Genomic DNA, 23385 nt, shown 5'->3' on the forward strand with positions numbered 1-23385 from the left:
ATAGATACAGAATATATGTGAGTCTTGCTTGGTTATCCTACTGGACTTGCTTCTGGCAACCAAGGATTCTCTGACATAATCTTGAGGTTAATGAAGAACTTAGAGATCACAGATCATTTAACTAAAACCTCATGGAATTACCTAAATAACAATAACAAAGTTAAGGTCCCTGGTTTTCGCTTCAAATTATAGATCAATCACCCACTGCCAACGATTTTAAAAAGGCGTTTTTGTCTTGCGAATTTACTAACCTTTTTTTTTTACCAAAGTATTCGAGGTGATTGACCAGGATATGGTTTCCGGTAAGGCTTTTGATGAAGTTCCACACACGAGACTGGTGCCTTTGTTTTTCACAATCTGTATAAAGGACAGCGATGAGGGAATAATAGCGACAAATGATAATTTTTTGTGTGGACAGTAACAGGCTATAGGATGACCTGGTTAAGTTGATGTGGTCGGAGAAGTGGCAATATAGTTCAATTCAGACAGGTGTAAGCTTCTAATCCTAGGAAGAGAAAATACTTAGGGCAGGTATAAGCTAAACAATACAGAGCTTAGTCAAATTTAATGCGAAAAAGATCTATCAGTTCTGGTAAGCAGAAGTTTAAAGCCAAGACAACAGTGCATAACTGCTTGCAATAAAGCTTAGAGAATTCTTGACTTCATTACAAGAAGTGTAATCAACAGGACCTTATGATTATGCTGCTCAGTTTTGGTCTCCATTTTACTGAATTGACATAATGACCGCAAAACTATATAGAGAAGGATGACGAAGTTACTTTTCCTACGAAAACAGCCTGAAGATATTAACTTTGGGAGATACGATTGAATTGTACGAATAGAAAACAGGAATAAATAAAGGGGATATAAATAGTGTGTTGAAAATATCAAACCAAGACAGGCCTCGCAGCAATGGATTCAGATTTGAGAAATATATATTTAGAACGGATATAGGGAAGAACTGGTTTCGAAATAGAAATATAGGCGAGTGGAATAAACCTCCATGTAGTGATTGGAGTAAACTTTGGGTAGCTTTAAATATAAATTGGATAGGTACATAAGTGGGTGTGAGTGAGTTGAATCTTCCTATCATGGACCAGACTTGCTGCACTGTTCCTTCGTTCTTATATTTTCTGTGTTAGTGTCATAGATATTTTGACCTTGGTACCGAATCAATAAATTCCGAGACGATGATCCATACCTGCCAGCGACTGCTCATGTATATCTAATGTATATTGTTTTGTTATATTTTCACTTGGCGTCGTCATACTGGAAGTTTGCATTGTTGGAGACATTGATTTCTTTTCTGGGCAGGAAGCAGCCTAGATAGAGGGTGGAGTAAGTGCTCTAATAGAAGCCTCGTAAGGCGATAATTGTATTTATGAATGGGAAAGTTAGACTTATGTAATCTGAAGCAACACTCACATCTTCAACATCTTCAGAACCTAACTTAAAACATCTTCAGAACCTAAGTAACTTAAAATATTTTCAGAACCTAAGTAAGTTAAAACATCTTCAGAACCTAAGTAAGTTAAAACATCTTCAGAACCTAAGTAAGTTAAAACATCTTCAGAACCTAAGTAACTTAAAACTTCTTCAGAACCTAAGTAACTTAAAATATTTTCAGAACCTAAGTAACTTAAAACATCTTCAGAACCCAAGTAACTTAAAACATCTTCAGAACCTAAGTAACAACACATCTTCAGAACCTAAAACATTTTTAAAGCCTAAGTAACCTTAAATATCTTCAGAACCTAAGTAACGTTAAACGTCTTTATAACCTAAGTAACCTTAAACGTCTTTATAACTTAAGTAACCTTAAACATCTTTAGACCCTAATTAACCTTAAACATCCTTAAAACCTACGTAACGTTAAACATCTTTAGATCTTAAGTAAATATGAACCAGCTGGACATGAATGAATCTGTGTTCAGCAGTTGCTAGGACACCAAAAGTTTTCTTTCACTTATTTTTTTAATATTTTACATTTTCTTCATATTTCTGTATTAGTATCTTCATTATTTTAATTTGTCAACTTCCTATACCTGTATTTTTTACCCCTTCTCTCATGTATATCTTAATCATATTTTTTTAATGTCACGCCATGATGAGGCTGTTTGAGTGTTAACATGATTTATGCTCCTTGTAATTCATGTTGGGTGTAATTGGTCGTATACGTCGGATATTAATTATGAGTAATTGCACAGTGAGTGACCAACAATGAAGTCTGACCTCGAATCGTAGTTCCTAAAACAGGGTAATTGGTAATCTCAAATATATTATTAACAGGGGTTAGGGTGTAAAACATTAGTACGATGTTTCACCCAGAGTGGAACTACTGTTTTGCACTTAATTATACTCCATCATGGATGATACAGCTCCACTAAGGGTGAAACATCATATAATAAACATTGACCCTGCTAAACGTGTCTTTAAAATTACCATTGTCGCCTTATTTCTATGTCGACCATTTTTTTATGCAATTTTGTACAATATACATTAGAATATAGTGAGAATATATACAGCATTTGATGTCCGATTTACTAAATCAACTATGCCGATTTAAGAACATGATTTTTTTTGTGGAACTTCCTATTTTCTTGAGAATAATGAAGTTTTAAATGTAGAGTAAATTAAAGGCTTTATTCCATCAGTTTCATACAGAACTCCCTTATACAACTAATTTGAGAAGAAAAAACAAAAGGAAAGTATATCAGTGTCGCATATACTAATATGTAGAGACAGTCATAACGTAACAACACAAACTTCAGTGTGACTTTGTAAATGGTCGAAGTCGTAAGTTTCTCTCTCCTATGTGCGGGTTATTTGTGCACTGTTCCAGTCACGGTATTGTGCCTTTTTGTTGTGTGTAGACCAAGGTTGGAAAGCTCTTTTCAACATCTTGCAGAAATCAGGAAACACTATGGGACTCCATTTTTCTCTGTAGTGTTTCCACTGCTTCAACAATTTGATGGAATCTTCCTCCATGCTCGTCACTCACGTCACATAAGTTATCATAAAAAAAACAGGCAGATGTGGCTAGAAGAAACGAAGTTAGTGACATGTAACTGTGACATTGGCAACTTTGCAGTAGTTGATCTATCACTTGTGGTGATTAGTGATTTTCTGCGAATATAATAATAATTTTGTTGCAGGATCATAATCATTGGCAGTGAAGCACAACAGCCGTGAGAGTCTCTGGTGATGGACAGTGAAGAAATATTTAGCTGTGTCTCTGGTGATGGGTAGTGAAGCACAGCCGTGAGTCTTTGGTGATGGACAGTGAAGAAATGCTCAGCTGTGTGTCTCTGGTGATGGGCAGTGAAGAAATACTCAGTTGTGTGTCTCTGGTGATGGGCAGTGAAGTACAACACATCTGTGTGTCTCTAGTAGGCCAGGTGACAGACATCTAGTGCACAGGAACTATCGAAGACACTGTGAGTATCCTAGCTGCTGGGTTAAGCCCTGGCACTGTCTTCTACTCATAACCTTCCTCTCGCTAATCTACTCTTCCTCTATCCCGACTTCCCCGCTCACCCCACAAGGATCTTACCTAAACTTTCTTGTCTCGTCTGAGAGTATAATTTGTTCCTACAGAGTCCAAGATTGGTAGGTAATGTATAAAATGTCAGTAAGAAATATACATGGAAATTTTGTTAGTCAATAGGCTTTATCAAGTCAAGAAACTGATGTAACGTAGGGGCAAAACATCACCAATAAACCGTCCTTGTAGTTATTCTTCTATTCACTTATCAAAAGTATATTTGATGTCTGGATCCATGTTAAACGTGATTTTGAGCAACCCTAAACGGTTGCTCAAATAACCGGTACGTCCTTTTGTTTTAGACAACACAATGTCGCTCATTACTACTACCACCTTCATGATCCAAACCAGTTATATATAGAATTAAGAGATCTATACTTGTGTTACCTAATGGTTGGCGGGTTGTTAGGTTTGAAGTTTAATAATGCAGTTTTTAGTTGGCTGTTAGGTTTAAAGCCTATCGACAGCATGGAATCATTTAAGACTTAGCCATGAGTGCACCACTAGTCAAGGATACTTAAATCTTTAATCGGTGTATATTCACAGAGATACACTCAGTGAATATCTCTGTGTTAATTACTTGTATATGATTATACAAGTAATTAGTAGTGAAGGGCTCCTGATTCAAGGAAACAGAGCAACTCATCTGTAGCAAACCTGCTTATCTCTCATTATGTTTTACCCCTACAGGTTTAATGCCTCATTATGATCATAGTACTAATATAATAGAAACAACAGGAACAACAAAAACATTAATAATAATAATAATAATTGGAGATTAACTTATTCTGGTTGACTTATAACACGGAAGTGACCACCAATTTTTTTTAACACTCCGGCCATCACCCACCAAAGCAAGGTGATCCCACAAAGAAAAAAACTTTCACCGTCATTCATTCAGCTACTTTCTTGCCAGAAGGTCGCCGACTTCACAGTTCAGACGACCCACCAAACCACATCCCCACCTCTCCTTCAGAGTGCAGCCTCTGCATTTCCCACCTTAAAGATTTAAGTCCGGCTAACCGGTTTCCCTTCGTAAATGTTATTTTGATCACTTATTTTATCAAACTACAATTACGTTCTTTCTCATCTCTCCATCTCTGTCGTATGTGGGGGAAACTGCACTACCACGATTACTAATTGGACTCTCACACGCATTACACAGATACCTTATGAAGAGATGGCCGACACTTGTATGCGAAGACTGTCAGGTCTCGCTGTCAGTCCACCGTATCTTAATAGACTGGTTTATCCATCAACCAGAACCGAAATTAGCAGTGCCCAGAGGCGCTCGCTTTAACTAACCTCCTCCCTGATCGTACCATCTTTAAAGTAAACTTTATGACTTTTTTTTTTTTTACTGAAACTGCCTATTATACCAACCATGAATTTTACTTTGCATTATTAACCAATAACTCCACTAAACCATAACTCCACTAAACCATAACTCCACCAAACCATAACTCCACTAAACCATAACTCCACTAAACCATAACTCCACCAAACCATAACTCCACTAAACCATAACTCCACTAAACCATAACTCCACTAACCCATAACTCCACTAAACCATAACTCCACTAAACCATAACTCCACTAAACCATAACTCCACTAAACCATAACTCCACTAAACCATAACTCCACTAAACCATAACTCCACTAAACCATAACTCCACCAAACCATAACTCCACTAAACCATAACTCCACTAAACCATAACTCCACTAAACCATAACTCCACTAAACCATAACTCCACTAACCCATAACTCCACTAAACCATAACTCCACCAAACCATAACTCCACCAAACCATAACTCCACTAACCATAACCCACTAAACCATAACTCCACTAAACCATAACTCCACTAAACCATAACTCCACTAAACCATAACTCCACTAAACCATAACTCCACTAAACCATAACTCCATAACTCCACTAAACCACTAACTAACCACTAAACCATAACTCCACTAAACCATAACTCCACTAAACCATAACTCCACTAAACCATAACTCCACTAAACCATAACTCCACTAAACCATAACTCCACTAAACCATAACTCCACTAAACCATAACTCCACTAACCCATAACTCCACTAAACCATAACTCCACTAAACCATAACTCCACTAAACCATAACTCCACTAAACCATAACTCCACTAAACCATAACTCCACTAAACCATAACTCCACTAAACCATAACTCCACTAAACCATAACTCCACTAAACCATCCCACTAACCATAACTCCACTAAACCATAACTCCACTAACCCATAACTCCACTAACCATCCACTAAACCATAACATAACTCCACTAAACCATAACTCCACTAACCCATAACTCCACTAAACCATAACTCCACTAAATAACCATAACTCCACTAAACCATAACTCCACTAAACCATAACTCCACTAAACAATAACTCCACTAAACCATAACTCCACTAAACCATAACTCCACTAAACCATAACTCCACTAAACCATAACTCCACTAAACCATAACTCCACTAAACCATAACTCCACTAAACAATAACTCCACTAAACCATAACTCCACTAAACCATAACTCCACTAAACCATAACTCCACTAAACCATAACTCCACTAAACCATAACTCCACTAAACCATAACTCCACTAAACCATAACTCCACTAAACCATAACTCCACTAAACCATAACTCCACTAAACCATAACTCCACTAAACCATAACTCCACTAACCCATAACTCCACTAAACCATAACTCCACTAAACCATAACTCCACTAAACCATAACTCCACTAAACCATAACTCCACTAACCCATAACTCCACTAAACCATAACTCCACTAAACCATAACTCCACTAACCCATAACTCCTCTAAACCATAACTCCACTAAACCATAACTCCACTAAACCATAACTCCACTAAACCATAACTCCACTAAACCATAACTCCACTAAACCATAACTCCACTAACCCATAACTCCACTAAACCATAACTCCACTAAACCATAACTCCACTAAACCATAACTCCACTAAACCATAACTCCACTAAACCATAACTCCACTAACCCATAACTCCACTAAACCATAACTCCACTAACCCATAACTCCACTAAACCATAACTCCACTAAACCATAACTCCACTAAACCATAACTCCACTAACCCATAACTCCACTAACCCATAACTCCACTAAACCATAACTCCACTAAACCATAACTCCACTAACCCATAACTCCACTAAACCATAACTCCACTAAACCATAACTCCACTAACCCATAACTCCACTAAACCATAACTCCACTAAACCATAACTCCACTAAACCATAACTCCACTAACCCATAACTCCACTAAACCATAACTCCACTAACCCATAACTCCACTAAACCATAACTCCACTAAACCATAACTCCACTAAACCATAACTCCACTAACCCATAACTCCACTAAACCATAACTCCACTAACCCATAACTCCACTAAACCATAACTCCACTAACCCATAACTCCACTAACCCATAACTCCACTAACCCATAACTCCACTAACTCATAACTCCACTAAACCATAACTCCACTAAACCATAACTCCACTAACCCATAACTCCACTAAACCATAACTCCACTAAACCATAACTCCACTAAACCATAACTCCACTAAACCATAACTCCACTAAACCATAACTCCACTAAACCATAACTCCACTAAACCATAACTCCACTAAACCATAACTCCACTAAACCATAACTCCACCAAACCATAACTCCACTAAACCATAACTCCACTAAACCCAGAACTCCACTAAACCATAACTCCACTAAACCATAACTCCACTAACCCATAACTCCACTAAACCATAACTCCACTAAACCATAACTCCACTAACCCATAACTCCACTAAACCATAACTCCACTAAACCATAACTCCACTAAACCATAACTCCACTAAACCATAACTCCACTAAACCATAACTCCACTAAACCATAACTCCACTAAACCATAACTCCACTAAACCATAACTCCACTAAACCATAACTCCACTAAACCATAACTCCACTAAACCATAACTCCACTAAACCATAACTCCACTAAACCATAACTCCACTAAACCATAACTCCACTAAACCATAACTCCACTAACCATAACTCCATAACTCACTAACCCATAACTCCACTAAACCATAACTCCATAACTCCCACTAAACCATAACTCCACTAACCCATAACTCCACTAACCCATAACTCCACTAAACCATAACTCCACTAAACCGTAACTCCACTAAACCGTAACTCCACTAAACCATAACTCCACTAAACCATAACTCCACTAACTCATAACTCCACTAAACCATAACTCCACTAAACCATAACTCCACTAAACCATAACTCCACTAACCCATAACTCCACTAAACCATAACTCCACTAAACCATAACTCCACTAACCCATAACTCCTCTAAACCATAACTCCACTAAACCATAACTCCACTAAACCATAACTCCACTAAACCATAACTCCACTAAACCATAACTCCACTAAACCATAACTCCACCTACCCATAACTCCTCTAAACCATAACTCCACTAAACACTAAACCATAACTCCACTAAACCACTCCACTAACCATAACTCCACTAAACCATAACTCCACTAAAACCCATAACTCTCCACTAAACCATAACTCCACTAAACCATAACTCCACTAAACCATAACTCCACTAACCCATCACTCCTCTAAACCATAACTCCACAAAACCATAACTCCACTAAAACATAACTCCACTAAACCATAACTCCACTAAACCATAACTCCACTAAACCATAACTCCACTAAACCATAACTCCACTAACCCATAACTCCTCTAAACCATAACTCCACTAAACCATAACTCCACTAAACCATAACTCCACTAAACCATAACTCCACTAACCCATAACTCCACTAAACCATAACTCCACTAAACCATAACTCCACTAAACCATAACTCCACTAAACCATAACTCCACTAAACCATAACTCCTTTAAACCATAACTCCACTAAACCATAACTCCACTAAACCATAACTCCACTAAACCGTAACTCCACTAAACCGTAACTCCACTAAACCATAACTCCACTAACTCATAACTCCACTAACCCTCCATAACTCCACTAACTCCACTAAACCATAACTCCACTAAACCATAACTCCACTAAACCATAACTCCACTAAACCATAACTCCACTAAACCATAACTCCACTAAACCATAACTCCACTAAACCATAACTCCACTAAACCATAACTCCACTAAACCATAACTCCACTAAACCATAACTCCACTAAACCATAACTCCACTAAACCATAACTCCACTAAACCATAACTCCACTAAACCATAACTCCACTAAACCATAACTCCACTAAACCATAACTCCACTAAACCATAACTCCACTAAACCATAACTCCACTAAACCATAACTCCACTAAACCATAACTCCACTAAACCATAACTCCACTAAACCATAACTCCACTAAACCATAACTCCACTAAACCATAACTCCACTAAACCATAACTCCACTAAACCATAACTCCACTAAACCATAACTCCACTAACCCATAACTCCACTAAACCATAACTCCACTAAACCATAACTCCACTAAACCATAACTCCACCTACCCATAACTCCTCTAAACCATAACTCCACTAAACCATAACTCCACTAAACCATAACTCCACTAAACCATAACTCCACTAACCCATAACTCCTCTAAACCATAACTCCACTAAACCATAACTCCACTAAACCATAACTCCACTAAACCATAACTCCACTAAACAATAACTCCACTAAACCATAACTCCACTAAACCATAACTCCACTAACCCATAACTCCTCTAAACCATAACTCCACTAAACCATAACTCCACTAAACCATAACTCCACTAAACCATAACTCCACTAACCCATAACTCCACTAAACCATAACTCCACTAAACCATAACTCCACTAAACCATAACTCCACTAAACCATAACTCCACTAAACCATAACTCCTTTAAACCATAACTCCACTAAACCATAACTCCACTAAACCATAACTCCACTAAACCGTAACTCCACTAAACCGTAACTCCACTAAACCATAACTCCACTAACTCATAACTCCACTAACCCATAACTCCACTAAACCATAACTCCACTAAACCATAACTCCACTAAACCATAACTCCACTAAACCATAACTCCACTAAACCATAACTCCACTAAACCATAACTCCACTAAACCATAACTCCACTAAACCATAACTCCACTAAACCATAACTCCACTAACCCATAACTCCACTAACCCATAACTCCACTAAACCATAACTCCACTAACCCATAACTCCACTAAACCATAACTCCACTAAACCATAACTCCACTAAACCATAACTCCACTAAACCATAACTCCACTAAACCATAACTCCACTAAACCATAACTCCACTAAACCATAACTCCACTAAACCATAACTCCACTAACCCATAACTCCACTAAACCATAACTCCACTAAACCATAACTCCACTAAACCATAACTCCACTAACCCATAACTCCACTAACCCATAACTCCACTAACCCATAACTCCACTAAACCATAACTCCACTAACCCATAACTCCACTAAACCATAACTCCACTAAACCATAACTCCACTAAACCATAACTCCACTAAACCATAACTCCACTAAACCATAACTCCACTAAACCATAACTCCACTAAACCATAACTCCACTAAACCATAACTCCACTAAACCATATCAAGTGTTCATACACCGACGCAGCATTGTATGACCCATCAAGGTTTATCACTTTGTTTTGAATATAATAACGAATACCATTATATAATTTTATGATATAGGATATAATTGTTTTAATTGCAATTGCTCAAATTACATTTAGCACTGTGGCTAGTCATTTAATTTCAACATTAATTGTATTTGAAGGTAACTGTTGTACGATGTTAGTGCCATTACTTTTATTTTTATTTATTTTGGGTAATAGCAAGTAACCAGGTGTATCCGTGGATTGAGAGAGCAAATCCAATTCCCGGATCAAGAGCCCTTCGCCAGCATCAATGAATCTCCTTTGAAAGGGTCATGACTGGATCCTTTGTACTTTTTTAACCATGAATCTTCTTGAAACAATTTTAAATATTTATATGTTAATACACTCTTGGGAGGCCCTAAATACACGGATCATAATATAACGGTACTTTTATTTCCTTGTGAATATGGACTGCATAATGAGTTTTTCAATGGGTTTGCTAAAATTAGTGTAAATCGAGGTGTAAAAATGAACATATTTACCTTCTTTGAGACAGGTGGTACCAGGTGCTATGGTGGTGGTGTTTGGGTTCTGCTGACCCGAGGGAGAACAGGAATATCACACAAACGTTGGTACCTGGTAACATCACACTACACTCAACTGACCCAAACTATATTTCAACGTCTTCATCATGGATGTGAGTACCGCTTGTGCTCACCTACAGTAACTGGTATTAGTTCCTTGTGCAGGTATTAGCTCTTAAGAAAAGAGCATAGTGTGGTAAGAAGTCTCAGTCTTCCTGCATTTGATACTCGTGGTTTTAGCGGTAGTATAGCTCCGGGTGGTGATAAAAGCATTTCAAACCAGCGGGTGGAGAACTCAGCCAGATTTGTCCTCCCACAGATTGAATCAATTCGCAAGCGCCGGGCGCACCTGAACGCTCTCACCTCCTCCACCAGACTACCTACCCTGACGCCCTTGGAAGTATTCGGAGCACGTCCCTCTTCAGTACACAGCCTCTCCTCCAGCAGCAGCAGCAGCACATCATCAGAGAAGAGGCGCCTGCAGCACCGCCAGAGACCAGACCTATACATGCCCAGGAAGGACTCAGCCTCGCTGGTCAGGGAGAGATCAGGCAGGAACAGGATGCCAGCCCTCACCATCCCACCCATGACGTTAGTTTTCACACGAAAGAGCTTGGTTAATGAGGCTACAAGGTTAGCAACTATACGAGGATCACTTAGGCTGCATGTTGTAATTGTTCAAGTGTCAAGAATGATTTAATCCCTTTTATAAAGTAAATTAATAATCGTGTAAATATATAGGATAGGTCTTAGTCATATGATGACCCGCTACTGGAGCATTTTGGTCATCTGCCCGAAGCCTTCCACTGGCTTACCCCTAGTCCTCAAAAAAAAATTATATAGCTAGATTATACAGCGCTTAAGGATGGTCGATAATCTAGATCTGACCTGAATTTACGAGTTTTATTTATTCTTTAATTTTCAGTATTAGTCAAGCTTTTTTACTTTATCAAAACACATATTATTTTTTATAAACAACCGATTCTTTTAATGCTTATCATCAATAATAATTATCATCATCATCGCTGAAAAGCGATAAATCCAAAATTATACAGCGCCACGCCTGATGTTGGTGAGGGGCTCTTGATTTAGGGAATTGGATCTGTGCTCCAGTTCCCCGAATTAAGCCTGAATGCCTTCCACATCCCCCCCCAGGCGCTGTATAATCCTCCGGGTTTAGCGCTTCCCCCTTGATTATAATAATAATAATAATAACAGCGCCACGCCAGTTATAATCCATACACATTATTGGTGGCAGCAATAATAATAATAATAATAGTAGTGAATGTCCTCGGTCACATGACCAAAAGCTCCAGCTGTGGGTCATCATCTGACTAAGATCCGCATCAGGAAATACTTGTCCTGTTTCCTGCCCAACATTATACCATACCATTAATAATAATAATACACTTTAATGATTTCATTATATTTATTTCATTGTCAATATTACTCTGTTAAAGGTATCAGTCACACTAGCAGAGTGACTGAGAGTTTGTAGGTTTGTTTGCAGTTAGAGCAGTAGTTATACTCAGTGACAAGGCTGTCTATAGTTAAATTCACTATTCAAGTTACTAGGTGACATAATTGTCGCAGTTAATGTTATTGTAATTGCCAGTGTAGATATTTTTGTTAGCAGTTATCATAAGTTATTATAACTCAAATTATAAGTAAATGCAGTAATTATAACTTTTATTAATACTGAGACCACAGTTATTGTATTTAGATATAACAAACAATGCAGTTATAACTAATTTAACTATGAGAACGTACTAAATCCTGTTGAATGGGAGGTAGTTATGCAGGTTTGATCCGAAGATGGTGACTCCAGTTCCGTTGATCAAGAGCATTTTACTAAAAGCACACCTTGAAAGGAGTTAGGATCACTAACTAATTATATAATTAACAGTACAGTTATGATCACTTCCAGTAGCTGTTAAACGGTGGTTATCACTGTCGAAGTTATTTTTTTAATCTTATTACAATTATTCTTGTTTTTGCTCTCATGGACAATTTTTTGGTAAGTGAAAACGTCGCTTTACTATAGTCAGTGTTTTGTTTTTTTGTGATATATATCACGAAAGTTCTTGAAAATTATTTTTCCATTTATGTATATATATAAATACATAAATGAAAAAAATTATGTATATATATATATACGATGATAAGGGTATCAAATGGGTTGGGTAAAGAAAAAATGAATATCACATTGGAGAGAGTATGGAAGAAGTGAATGTGTTCAGATATTTGGTAGTTGGCTTGTCAGCAGAAGGACGAGGTAAGCCACAGAACTGATGGAAAAGAAGTGGGTGATGCATGAGGTATCCGTGGAGACAAAGAACGTTATTCATGGAGGCAAAAAATGCAGTGTATGAGAGTATAGTGGTACCAACACTCTTATATGGGTGTGAAGCTTGAGTTGCAAACATTGCAGAAAGAAGAAGGTTGGAGGTAGTGGGATGTCGTGTCTAAGGGCAATGTGTGGTGTAAATATTATGCAGAGAATTCGTAGTGTAGAAATCAGAAGGTGTGGAGTTGCTAAAAGTATTATTCAGAGGGCCGAAGAGGGGTTCCTTAGATGGTTTAGTCATTTATAGAGGATGGAGCAAAGTAGAATGACTGGGAGGGCGTATAAATCTATCCTAGAAAAGGATGGAGGGAGGGGGTGAAAGAGGTTTTGTGTACAAGGGGCTTGGACATACAGCAGGCATGTGTGAGCGTGTTAGATAAGAGTGAATGAAGACGAATGGTTTTTGGGACCTGACGAGCTGTTGGAGTGTGAGAAGGGTAATTTTTATGAAAGGATTCAGGGAAACCGGTTAGCCGGACTTGAGTCCTGGAAATGAGAAGGACAATGCCTGTACTGGCTGTTTGAAGTGACATGTGAACTGTCTTGTCTGGGAGCCTCTGCAAAGACAGTGATTATGAAAGTGTTTCGTCTTTGGGTCACCCTATCTGTGGGAGACTGCCGACATGCTTCTTGCCGAATAAGGCAAGCTAAAATTTGTGTATGCAATAATTTTGCAAAAAATCATTCTGAACATAACGAAAAAATATATTCTATTGTTTTTTTTTTTTCAAGTTGGCCGTCTCCCACCGAGGCAGGGTGACCCAAAAAAGAAAGAAAATCCCCAAAAAGAAAATACTTTCATCATCATTCAACACTTTCAACACACTCACACATTATCACTGTTTTTGCAGAGGTGCTCAGAATACAACAGTTTAGAAGCATATACGTATAAAGATACACAACATATCCCTCCAAACTGCCAATATCCCAAACCCCTCCTTTAAAGTGTGTTTGTTTACTATTAAACTATTGTAAACTTATCTAAAATATATTTAGTTAGATTAGGCTAAATTAAATTGCGCTTGTTATAATAAGGCTAGGTAAGTTTTCTGAGGTTCTTTTGGTACAAAATTATTAATTTTTACATTTACATTAATGAAAAAATATAACTTTAAACGTATAAGAGAAAGTTTTAGAAAGAACTTAATTTTAAACAAGCTCTTGCAAATTGATGAGGGTTTCAAATGATTTAGATAAAGAAAAATTGGATATCACATTGGAGAGAAGGAGTATGGAAGAAGTGAATGTTTTCAGATATGTATTTGGGAGTTGATGTGTCAGCATATGGATTTATGAAGGATGAGGTTAACCATAGAATTGATGAGGGGGAAAAAAGGTGAGTGGTGCGTTGAGGTATATGTGGAGGCAAAAAAAAAAAAACGTTATCAATGGAGGCAAAGAAGGGAATGTATGAAAGTATAGTGGTACCAACACTCTTATGTGGGTGTGAAGCTTGGGTGGTAAATGCTGCAGCGAGGAGGTGGTTGGAGGCAGTGGAGATGTCCTGTCTAAGGGCAATGTGTGGTGTAAATATTATGCAGAGAATTCGAAGTGTGGAAATTAGTAGAAGGTGTGGAGTTAATAAAAGTATTAGTCAGAGGGATGAAGAGGGTTTGTCAAGGTGGTTTGGTCATTTAGAGAAAATGGATCAAAGTAGAATGACATGGAGAGTGTATAAATCTGTAGGGGAAGGAAGGCTGGGTAGGGGTCGTCCTCGAAAAGGTTGGAGGGAGGGGTTAAAGGAGGCTTTGTGGGCGAGGGGCTTGGACTTCCAACAAGCGTGCATGAGGGTTAGATAGGAGTGAATGGAGACGAATGGTAATTGGGACCTGACGAGCTGTTGGAGTGTGAGCAGGGCAATATTTAGTGAAAAGATTCAGGGAAACCGGTTATTTTTATATAGCCGGACTTGAGTTCTGGAAATGGGAAGTACAATGCCTGCACTTTAAAGGAGGGGTTTGGGATATTGGCAGTTTGGAGGGATGTGCAATAGAACGGTATATATATAATTGTGGGCCCTGATATTATATTCTGTGGAGTTTATTGTATTATTTCAGGTCACTTTTTATATTGTATCTTTTTATATGCTTCTAAACTGTTGTATCTGGGCGCCTTTGCAAAAACAGTGATTATATGTGAGTGAGGTGAAAGTGTTGAATGATGATGAAAGTATTTTCGGTTTGTGGATTTTCTTTCTTTTTGGGTCACCCTGCCTTGGTGGCAGATGGCTGACTTGTTGAATATATATATATATATATATATATATATATATATATATATATATATATATATATATATATATATATATATATATTTTTTTTTTTTTTTTTTTTTTTTTTTTCAACAAGTCGGCCGTCTCCCACCGAGGCAGGGTGACCCAAAAAAGAAAGAAAATCCCCAAAAAGAAAATACTTTCATCATCATTCAACACTTTCACCACACTCGCACATTATCACTGTTTTTGCAGAGGTGCTCAGAATACAACAGTCTAGAAGCATAAACATATAAAGATACACAACATATCCCTCCAAACTGCCAATATCCCAAACCCCTCCTTTAAAGTGCAGGCATTGTACTTCCCATTTCCAGGACTCAAGTCCGACTATATGAAAATAACCGGTTTCCCTGAATCCCTTCACTAAATATTACCCTGCTCACACTCCAACAGATCGTCAGGTCCCAAGTACCATTCGTCTCCATTCACTCCTATCTAACACGCTCACGCACGCTTGCTGGAAGTCCAAGCCCCTTACCCACAAAACCTCCTTTACCCCCTCTCTCCAACCCTTTCGAGGACGACCCCTACCCCGCCTTCCTTCCCCTATAGATTTATATGCTTTCCATGTCATTCTACTGTGATCCATTCTCTCTAAATGACCAAACCACCTCAACAACCCCTCTTCTGCCCTCTGACTAATACTTTTATTAACTCCACACCTTCTCCTAATTTCCACACTCCGAATTTTCTGCATAATATTTACACCACACATTGCCCTTAAACAGGACATCTCCGCTGCCTCCAACCGTCTCCTCGCTGCTGCATTTACCACCCAAGCTTCACACCCATATAAGAGTGTTGGTACTACTATACTTTCATACATTCCCTTCTTTGCCTCCATAGATAACGTTTTTTGACTCCACATATACCTCAACGCACCACTCAACAAGTCGGCCGTCTCCCACCGAGGCAGGGTGGCCCAAAAAAGAAAGAAAATCCCCAAAAAGAAAATACTTTCATCATCATTCAACACTTTCACCACACTCACACATTATCACTGTTTTTGCAGAGGTGCTCAGAATACAACACTTTAGAAGCATATACGTATAAAGATACACAACATATCCCTCCAAACTGCCAATATATATATATATATATATATATATATATATATATATATATATATATATATATATATATATATATATATATATATATATATATATATATATATTAATGATATTCCATACAGGTCTTCAATTTTTTTTGTAAATAAACAGTGGGCATTGTTAATTTAGTAGAATTTATATGTACAGTATATGAAGGTTTCTTGATATAATTTAATTTTTTCCACACAGATTTTTTTTCTGTTTTTCTTCATATTGAAATTCATTTTTGAACGTAAAGTAATTTAATGGTATGAAGTTTTATCTGTTCCATTTTTTATCTTTACTTTCTATAGTGGTAGGCCATTACTCGACCCGCTGCCGGATATTGGACAAAATAAAGAAGAAGAAGAAGAAGAGAAAGAAGCGGAGAGAAGGGAGAGGATGCAATTTAAGGAACAGGAGAACTATAGAGAAGAAGGAGATGCAGAAGAGGTTGAAGAAGAGCTGGATGAGGAAATAGAGGAGAAAGTGACTGGCCAAGACACTAGAGAAATACTAACTCAACCTGTGGATCAGGAGAACAACAATTTCAACCTGTGGACGAAGGCCAAGGATTCCCTTCTCACAGGAAAGACACATGAAGTGTGTCGTGAGGTAAGACACTGTTTAGTTTCTATTTTTACTCTAAAGCTAAAAATATGGCTGCAACGTTAATTCCTGTGAGTATATACGTCAATATATAAAGTTTCAACCAAAATATATTCCTAATGCAATTTGGCTAGTTTGACCGACTTGGCTGAATATGTAAGTCACATTTCGCTATCGTGAAATTACGAATTGTGAAGTATTTAAGGGAAATATTTAAAGACATACTCCAAGGAACTGGTGCTTCTCTCCAGTTCCTTGGATTCAGCCTGATTGAATCCTATTCTCCAGGCGCTGTACGACCCCTATGGGTTTAACGCTTCCTTGTGAATTAAATAATGAGGAGCACAGAGGGTAAACTCTACTAATTTTCACTTATGATCTCTTTGATAATTTACATATCTCGGCTTTGTTTTATTATATCCATGGGGAAGCACCGGGGGATTATGAGGTAATCAGGTTTGATCATAGGAAAGAGAGGGTAACTTTAGTTCCTTATTTTAAATATCAGTTAATCGCCACAGCTATCTCTCTCTCTCTCTCTCTCTCTCTCTCTCTCTCTCTCTCTCTCTCTCTCTCTCTCTACCTCTCTCTCTTTTTTTTTTTTTTTTTTTTTTTTTTTTACACAGGGTTTGACAAGGTTAAGGATCCCTAGCTTTATTGACAGCTATTTACAGGTTAAGGATTCCTAACTTTATTGGCAAGCTAAGAGCTGTTACCTACATCAGCTCATTTGAAAGCATTTTTATTGTTATGAGACATACAAGTAGGGAACAGGATGAAGTTGGAGCCATCTGTGGGCCAGCATTTTCATTTGATTAACTGACTTTATCTCGTTGACATCATTATGCTGTACGAATGTGTCCCATACTCGAGTCATCCTGGGTATATATGATCTCAGATGGAGTGATGTTCTGGAGAAGTGTACAGCCAGAGTGAAGTTGCTGCTTTCTGCCCGTCTTGTGGCATAAAAGCTTGTTTCACGCTGTCCTCGAAGTGGATCCAAGTGTGGTATTTTGACAATATTGGCCTTGTACATAACAGTAAGGCCACCCACATCCCTCCTGTGTTGAAGGCTCTACTGAAATGACAGATCTATCCAGGATGGGTCCAGGCGAGAGATGAGACGTCTCTCTCTCTCTCTCTCTCTCTCTCTCTCTCTCTCTCTCTCTCTCTCTCTCTCTCTCTCTCTCTCTCTCTCTCTCTCTCTCTCTCTCTCTCTCTCTCTATCTCTCTCTCTGGTGCTTAGTATTATTGTGAGACTTTCTTCCCTACAGAACCCATATGTTATTCCTGACGAATCTGTCATTCCTGATGAACATGTTCCTGACGAATCTGTCGTTCCTGATGAACATGTGCCTGACGAATCTGTCGTTCCTGATGAACATGTTCCTGACGAATCCATTGTCCCTGATGAACCTGTTCCTGACGACTCCACTGTCCCTGACGAACATGTTCCTGACAATTCCACTGTCCCTGATGAAAATGTTCCTGATGAATCTGTTGTTCCTGGTGAACAAATTCCTGATGAACCTCTAGGAAGTGTTGCTTCCTGTGAACATGATGTCACTGGTTCATCTAACCTGCGACTCGTACCTTCCTCGGCTAAACGCAAATCTGTGAGAATATTGAAAGTTTTTTGGTCATTATTTTGAACATAAAAGTTTAGTATATCATTAGTAGTGCTGAATAATATGTGAAATATTAAGAGTCTTTCAGTGTTCTTATTTATATATATATATATATATATATATATATATATATATATATATATATATATATATATATATATATATATATATATATATATGTTGGAGGGTGAGCAGGGTCATATTTAGTGAAGGGATTCAGGGAAACCGGTTATTTTCATATAGTCGGACTTGAGTCCTGGAAATGGGAAGTACAATGCCTGCACTTTAAAGGAGGGGTTTGGGATATTGGCAGTTTGGAGGGATATGTTGTGTATCTTTATACGTATATGCTTCTAAACTGTTGTATTCTGAGCACCTCTGCAAAAGCAGTGATAATGTGTGAGTGAGGTGAAAGTGTTGAGTGATGAAAGTATTTTCTTTTTGGGGATTTTCTTTCTTTTTTGGGTCACCCCGCCTCGGTGGGAGACGACCGACTTGTTGAAAAAAAAAAAAAATATATATATATATATATATATATATATATATATATATATATATATATATATATATATATATATATGTCGTGCCGAATAGGCAGAACTTACAATCTTGGCTTAAATAGCAACGTTCATCTTGCCATATAGGACAAGTGAAAATTTGTGTATGCAATAATTTCGCCAAAATTATTCTGAACCTAACGAAAAAAATATATTTCACTGTGTTTGTTTAGTATTAAATTATTGTAAACAAATCTAAAATATATATAGTTGGATTAGGCTAAAATAAATTGTTCTTGTTATAATAAGGTTAGGTAAGTTTTCTAAGATTCTTTTGGAGTAAAATTAAAAAAAATTATATTAACATTAGTGAAAAATACATATCTTTAAACATTTTTAGAGAAAATTTTAGAAAGGACTTAATTTTAAATGAGTTCTTGCTAATTGACCAGTTTTACATATTCGGCACGACATATATATATATATATATATATATATATATATATATATATATATATATATATATATATATATATATATATATATATATATATATATATATATATATATATATATATATATATATATATATATATATATATATACATACATACAAATACGCTGCAGTGTTTATGTACTAGTATGTACGTGTGTGTGCGTAATATATAAATATGTAGCTTGTGTATGCAGCCATATATGGAATCTTATGTATGTGCAAGTATATGCGCTAAGATGTAGCTTTTTGTATGTAAAAGTATGTAGCCTTGTATGTGCCAGTATGTAGCCTGTTTTATGTGCTAGTATATAGCCAGGTTTATGTGCTAGTGTGTAGCCTGGTTTAGGTGCTAGCATGTAGGTTTACGTTTATTTAAAAATGTAGCCTTTTGCATGTGCTAATATGTAGCTCTGCATGTGCTAGTATGTGCCCTTGTGTTTCTGGATATTACTGTTAGTTTTGGTTGTGATAACGCATATACTTTGTATCTCAACTCTACACGTTTTATGTTGCCTTTGTTAGGATGGTTAGCTTAGACTCGGTATGTTTTTCCCGCAGCCGTCAGCATCATCCCGGCCAACAGCGGCAGCACCACCCAGCAATGTATGTTGCGCACACCCAGGGTGTTTCAAAATGATTGGCCTAATTTCAAAGCGGTGTATACTGAAATTTGGTCCATCATTTTAAAACACTATATATATTTTTTTTTTGAACTCAAGGGCGCATGAGTGAAGTTACTTTTTTTTTTTTTTTACATATACTTAGTACTGTATTATAAATGATTTTCCGGGAGATTTGCATAAATTGTTTCTAGTTGCTTTCTTAAAGATTTTTGTAAATATTTATGTACATAAATAGATGCACATGTGGTTATAATCAACATAATCCCGTTGTATTCAATAATACTGAATGTCGTTCTTCTCTAGTCTTCTGATCACCCACAAGATATGGAGAAGAGACCTATGGTAAGCATACCAATGTTTTAATTTAACTAACCATCATTTTCAGTTTGATATAAATACCTGAGTATGGATGAACACTTCAGTGGCTTATGCTGCACGTTCTGAAATTCTATGCTTTTTCCAGTCATATTCGTCTAACTTTTTTTTATAAAGTTGTATATCAAATTGTTACCTTCTTGAAGGAATTCATTCACTCTTACATGAAACTCTTACTTTATTGTCAGACTAAATGCTGATGTTACACTTCAAGGAGGTGGTGGAAGGGGGATTTCCTGAAGTTTAACCCAAAGACTTGGAGCTACCGCTCCTCCCCCGTTCCTTGGATAACACCTGATTACCTCCTGTTACTCTCCAAGCACTTTATGACCCCTGTGAGTCTGCCACTTCCTTATAATAATAACAGTAATAATAATCGCAGTTAATTCTTGATATTTCCGTTTCATCGGCAGATCTCTGACGAGTTATCAAATGAAAATGAAGACACGGATCAGGTAAGAGAGCCTATTGTTTTACACCACCTCATTTATAGGCTAAGAGCCTATAAATGAGGTAGTACAGTGCCTGCACTCTGAAGGAGGGGTGTTAATGTTGCAGTTTAAAAACTGTAGTGTAAAGCACCCTTCTGGCAAGACAGTGATGGAGTGAATGATGGTGAAAGTTTTTCTTTTTCGGGCCACCCTGCCTTGGTGGGAATCGGCCAGTGTGATTATATATATATATATATATATATATATATATATATATATATATATATATATATATATATATATATATATATATATATATACATATATATATACATATATATATACATATATATATATATATATATATATATATATATATATATATATATATATATATATATATATATAAATGTGTGTGTGTATGTCGTGCCGAATATGTAAAAACTGGTCAATTAGCAAGAACTCATTTAAAATTAAGTCCTTTCTAAAAAAAATTCTTATACGTTTAAAGATATATTTTTTTCATTAATGTTAATGTAAAAATTTATAATTTTGCACTAAAAGAATCTTAGAAAACTTACCTAACCTTATTATAACAAGAACAATTTATTTTAGCCTAACCCAACTAAATATATTTTAGATTTGTATACAGTAATTTAATACTAAACTAACACAGTGAAATATATTTTTCTCGTTAGGTTCAGAATGATTTTGGCGAAATTATTGCATACACAAATTTTCACTTGTCCTATATGGCAAGATGAGCGTTGCTATTTAAGCCAAGATCACAAGTTCTGCCTATTCGGCACGACATATATATATATATATATATATATATATATATATATAGATATATATATATATATAGATATATATATATATATATATATATATATATATATTGAGGAGTGATTGGTGGAACGATGAAGTAAAGGGTGTGATAAAAGAGAAAAAGGTAGCTTATGAGAGGTTTTTACAAAGCAGAAGTGTTATAAGAAGAGCAGAGTATATGGAGAGTAAAAGAAAGGTAAAGAGAGTGGTGAGAGAGTGCAAAAGGAGAGCAGATGATAGAGTGGGAGAGGCACTGTCAAGAAATTTTAATGAAAATAAGAAAAAATTTTGGAGTGAGTTAAACAAGTTAAGAAATCCTAGGGAAAATATGGATTTGTCAGTTAAAAACAGAGTAGGGGAGTTAGTAGATGGGGAGATGGAGGTATTGGGTAGATGGCGAGAATATTTTGAGGAACTTTTAAATGTTAAGGAAGAAACAGAGGCAGTAATTTCATGCACTGGTCAGGGAGGTATACCATCTTTTAGGAGTGAAGAAGAGCAGAATGTAAGTGTGGGGGAGGTACGTGAGGCATTACGTAAAATGAAAGGGGGTAAAGCAGCTGGAACTGATGGGATCATGACAGAAATGTTAAAAGCAGGGGGGGATATAGTGTTGGAGTGGTTGGTACTTTTGTTTAATAAATGTATGAAAGAGGGGAAGGTACCTAGGGATTGGCAGAGAGCATGTATAGTCCCTTCATATAAAGGGAAAGGGGACAAAAGAGACTGTAAAAATTATAGAGGAATCAGCTTACTGAGTATACCAGGAAAAGTGTACGGTAGGGTTATAATTGAAAGAATTAGAGGTAAGACAGAATGTAGGATTGCGGATGAGCAAGGAGGTTTTAGAGTGGGTAGGGGATGTGTAGATCAGGTGTTTACATTGAAGCATATATGTGAACAGTATTTAGATAAAGATAGGGAAGTTTTTATTGCATTTATGGATTTAGAAAAGGCATATGATAGAGTGGATAGAGGAGCAATGTGGCAGATGTTGCAAGTATATGGAATAGGTGGTAAGTTATTAAATGTTGTAAAGAGTTTTTATGAGGATAGTGAGGCTCAGGTTAGGGTGTGTAGAAGAGAGGGAGACTACTTCCCGGTAAAAGTAGGTCTTAGACAGGGATGTGTAATGTCACCATGGTTGTTTAATATATTTATAGATGGGGTTGTAAAGGAAGTAAATGCTAGGGTGTTTGGGAGAGGGGTGGGATTAAATTATGGGGAATCAAATTCAAAATGGGAATTGACACAGTTACTTT

General features: G+C 36.9%; 1 protein-coding gene across 4 annotated transcripts in view; it reads left to right on the top strand.

Annotated features, from left to right (window-relative positions):
- LOC128692943 (importin subunit alpha-4-like) overlaps nucleotides 1-23385 on the top strand; it is a 39275-nt gene that overhangs the window by 3840 nt on the left and 12050 nt on the right. The window contains exons 2-9 of one of the 4 annotated variants that reach the window (XM_053782314.2): nucleotides 3156-3437; nucleotides 10893-11033; nucleotides 11240-11553; nucleotides 16948-17248; nucleotides 18517-18858; nucleotides 20422-20466; nucleotides 20790-20828; nucleotides 21275-21316. In XM_053782314.2, the coding sequence (XP_053638289.2) occupies nucleotides 11028-11033; nucleotides 11240-11553; nucleotides 16948-17248; nucleotides 18517-18858; nucleotides 20422-20466; nucleotides 20790-20828; nucleotides 21275-21316 (1089 nt within the window). In that variant the 5' untranslated portion in view covers nucleotides 3156-3437; nucleotides 10893-11027. The remainder of the gene's footprint in view (nucleotides 1-3155; nucleotides 3438-10892; nucleotides 11034-11239; nucleotides 11554-16947; nucleotides 17249-18516; nucleotides 18859-20421; nucleotides 20467-20789; nucleotides 20829-21274; nucleotides 21317-23385) is intronic. The other 3 variants (XM_053782316.2, XM_053782315.2, XM_053782318.2) reach the window with 3 other exon arrangements.

This window comes from Cherax quadricarinatus, chromosome 38, assembly GCF_038502225.1.
Source record: "Cherax quadricarinatus isolate ZL_2023a chromosome 38, ASM3850222v1, whole genome shotgun sequence".
Lineage (NCBI taxonomy): Eukaryota > Metazoa > Arthropoda > Malacostraca > Decapoda > Parastacidae > Cherax > Cherax quadricarinatus.